We start from the raw sequence: 4133 nt of genomic DNA, 5'->3' as shown, positions 1-4133 counted from the left end.
AACTTACCACGATAATATTCGTTATTTATACAACGGATTACAATGTTGTTGGAAGCCATAAATGCCCATTCGGGTTGTAACTTTCTGAGGATTCCGTTATAAGGTGCAAAATTGTTATACGGAGAGTAATTTTGCCAGTTACGAGTACTTTACTTATTTTGCTATTATTTTAATAAAATCCCTTGAGCTCGAGTTATAATTTTTCTAAATTATCGATGGATATTGAAATTAAAGACAATGAATTATTCGCACAACGACTGAAATTAATGGCCTAGCAATTTGTAATGGATCGTTTCATGTTTTAAGATTCTACTAGCATATTTGTAATAGGCAACCCTGAAAATAATATACTAGAATACATGAGATTTTAGTTTAGGTGAAATTTAAATTGCAATTTAAGCAGGATAATTCTGAAAAGGATATTTTATTAAATTAATTATCCGTAATAAGTGGAAAAGGAAATTTTATTAAAATTGTATTTAACGATACAATGAAAATAAGTGATTTTGCTATTACACTTTAACTTCATTCGAAAGGAGACCAACACTTTATATTAATTTAAATAATTATATCATTGATGAGGAATGGTCGAAAGTGACTTTTGTATATAATAATGATACAACTTTGTATACCCGTTTAATATTTATGTACAACACATTGTCGAATCATATTGTTTTCGATGCTTATTTATGAATTACATTTAAACATAAAATATATGTGCACAATTTTCTAGAACAAAGAACTTATTATTATATGCCTTGTCAAATAAGATTTTACGTTCATTGAAATTTCAAAGATTATATCAGTTTCCACTTAATATAGATAGTAATATAGCATTCCTATAAAACCAATATACGTATTGCCTATTGTTCGAAGCTTATGTAAATCGATTTATTACAAATGCCATTGTAAACAACTGTTCACAAAATGTTATTTTTTTAATATAATCATCAATTTATCTACTTTCAAACAATTTACTTTTATTGCGAAGTGTATATATATATATATATCATGGGCAATACGTACAGTGGTGCAGTTCTTGTTACAGAATTCATCGAAGTGTAAAAACAACAGATGGAGCACACGGGAAAGTGCTCGCGTTTTCAGAATGAAGTTTTGAAATGCAACAATGGTATGAAAAAATTTCTTGAATATTAAAAATGGAGCAAACCAAGAAACTACCATTAAATATTCGTGTAACACGTGAATAATAACTGATTGACATTTTATAAAGATTTTACAATTTTTTAATCGATCATTAACATTTTTATTATTAAACTTGCATGTAACGTGCTTAAAAAATAAATCCAAATACTTTATAAAATAGCATTTAATAACTACTTGTTTTGATGATGCTATTATTAATAGCATATACACCAATACTTAAACCTATACATACATATATATATATATATATATATATATATATATATATATATATATATATATATATATATATATATATATATATATATATATAAAGTAAACTATCAATAAGCATGATTTTAATGACATTTTCAAATATTTTGATTGCAAATTTCGTAAAGCGAAAGATATATTATTACTTTCTATCGCTTTCTACTGATTTGAATAATGCCCATGCTACATCAATAAATAATCCATCATCACATGCATTAAATTAATTTTATTAATCATTTTCTTAACTATTCTTTTAAAGAATAAAATAAAATACAAGAAAACAAACAATAATAGCTTGACATGGAAAGAAGAATTTGAAATTAAATTGTTGAAAGGGATCAATATTAAAACTTAACGGGATCGCCATCTACCGGCAAGTCGACGTTCGTTGTACAAAAAGTATAGTCGATGCAATCAACTGTCAGTGCTGATATACAGTTTTCCTTATTGCATTCGAGGCGCACAAGTGTAAGGACGTTGAAACGACCCATCCGCGCCCGTTCGCGAAAACAATATCAACTGGTCTAATCAGTATTCGAAATATTAAATTGTACCACAGTGTCCCAGGGCAGTTTTGAACGTCCGTGGACTCCACAAGTTTCTTCAACATCAATAATCCACGCAACAAACACCTGTGGGTACGTGGATATGTGTGTTACAGACTATTCTATACATACGCTATATAACTTTTCTTTTTACCTTTATAATTTATTTTCTTTAAGAAACTCATTTCACACCTACGACTATTTTACATTCCATATTTATTTCTACTCTTTAAGCGACTCGAATACGTTCTTTAAAATATCGTTTAAATAATTTGTGTTTAAAATTTGATTTTATATCTTGACAATCTGCATTCTTAATTCAAATTTTATATAATAAACAATGATAAACGTTATAACGTTCGAACACGTATATATATATATATTTTATCAAAAGCTAATTACTTATTTAAATGGTTTGTTAAATGGTTATACATTATTTTGGTGAATTACTAATACAAAACTGATAGTCCTTTCTTTACAATGACAATAATATAATAATAACATTATTTATACATTACGAAAACAAAGTAGATATTATAGTTTTAACTAATACCTGAATAATAATCCATAAATACTCATCCGTGATTTTTAAATATTTCGTATTGTTTTAATAAATTTTCAAATAATAAATTATAACGATGCAATATTTAATAATGTGAATATTTGTGATTTACTATCATTTTGACCGTTTTAATAATTAAAAAAAAATACATTAGAGTTTTTTTATCTTTAATTGCATTAAAATATTTGAAAAAAATATTGACGTCTAAATTAAAACTATTTTTATAGACGTGAAAGATAAAGATTTTAATTTCAAAATAAAAATGTTCTTTCATCGTGTTTACGAATTTTAAATAAAAAATTCTGAAACAATTACCGATTAGAAAATATTAGAAAAAATAATCTATTCATTATCTTGAAATCATCGATGCGATTATGATATTTGAAAATGCGATTAGCTACACAATATAAATGATTATATAAATTAGATTATACGATAGTTGTAATTTTCGTAATTATTTTTTAAAATAAAAGCAATTTATATTCTCTACTATTTATAAAAATATTTTCCTACAACAATGTCAATTTTTTTTTTTTTTTTTTTTTTAACAATATATCTTATTCAATAATGATTTATATAAATAAATGTATAATAAGTAGCTCTTACAATTTTTAATTTTATTCAATTAAACAGATTTAAAGAATATTTTTTGAAAATCAAAGATATTTCAATATTATAGCATACATACATACATGGACATGAAAATTGTACTATTAACATTATTTTATAATAATTACGCAATTAAAAACATAATTTATTAAAAAATTTAGTTTAATTATGACAAAATTTGATTATTATACTTACCTAATGATCTTGAAATATTTAAAATACCATTAACCCTCCACGAACCATGAAAGATAACTTCTCCTCCTAAAGATTCTATTCTTAATTTTTCATCCTGAAAACAATAATGATAATAATTAAACGCTAATAATAATAATTTTGTATAAGAAAAAAAGAAAATTTTTCATTTATCTGAATAAATATGTGCCGTTTTATATTATAGATATATCGTATGAATGTATCTATTAATATTCAGTTGTTATTTAAAAATCAAATTTAACATATCTATATTTCATGAAATAAATATCTAAAGTTTTAAGTAAATCATGTCTAATAGCGAACGTCAAATTTTGGATGATAAAAAATTATTAAAATACAATAATTATGAAGATTACTTGGACTCGTTCATAAGAGCCAGAGATCTTTATCACTTACGAAGCAAATCAATGTCCCGAAAAATTATTGAATTAGGCTACCATACCAAGGGAATATTGAAAGAAAATGCTTTTTATAAACGCATAAAATTCGTAAAAAGATATGTATACCTACAAGAAAATCCGTATGATCTATGTTCAAAATATATCGATATAAAAGATCCTCTATTGTATGAATTGGCACTTCGAGAAGAGGCAAACAGATCTGACGAATTGAATACTATAATATTTATTCGATACATTAGAGCTCAATCGCAAATATCTGCGTATATTGATTATAACTACAGATTAAAAACAGAGGATTGGCAACCATATTTCAAACAAACGCAATTAATAAAACCACAAAAAACTGATCTCTCATATTATGACTGGAAGTATAGAATAATCCTG

The 4133-nt window shown here is 24.9% G+C and overlaps 3 protein-coding genes across 3 annotated transcripts in view; 2 read left to right on the top strand and 1 right to left on the bottom strand.

Moving 5' to 3' along the window:
* The window catches only part of LOC105359015 (uncharacterized), a 133758-nt gene that overhangs the window by 123334 nt on the left and 6291 nt on the right, over positions 1 to 4133 (bottom strand). The window contains exon 6 of the mRNA XM_011495490.1: positions 3331 to 3424. Within this exon, the coding sequence (XP_011493792.1) occupies positions 3331 to 3424 (94 nt within the window). The remainder of the gene's footprint in view (positions 1 to 3330; positions 3425 to 4133) is intronic.
* Positions 2010 to 4133, top strand: part of LOC105368642 (myelin P2 protein-like) — a 4630-nt gene continuing 2506 nt past the window's right edge. The window contains exon 1 of the mRNA XM_011507705.1: positions 2010 to 2057. The gene's annotated coding sequence lies outside the window, so the exon portion shown is untranslated. The remainder of the gene's footprint in view (positions 2058 to 4133) is intronic.
* The window catches only part of LOC105368641 (uncharacterized protein C4orf22 homolog), an 811-nt gene continuing 284 nt past the window's right edge, over positions 3607 to 4133 (top strand). Inside the window, exon 1 of the mRNA XM_011507702.1 lies at positions 3607 to 4133. This exon is cut by the window's right edge and continues 284 nt beyond it. Within this exon, the coding sequence (XP_011506004.1) occupies positions 3636 to 4133 (498 nt within the window). The 5' untranslated portion in view covers positions 3607 to 3635.

The sequence above is a fragment of the Ceratosolen solmsi genome, unplaced genomic scaffold (genome assembly GCF_000503995.2).
Source record: "Ceratosolen solmsi marchali unplaced genomic scaffold, CerSol_1.0 scaffold1, whole genome shotgun sequence".
Classification (NCBI taxonomy): domain Eukaryota; kingdom Metazoa; phylum Arthropoda; class Insecta; order Hymenoptera; family Agaonidae; genus Ceratosolen; species Ceratosolen solmsi.
This window is presented reverse-complemented; position numbering and strand designations above follow the sequence as displayed.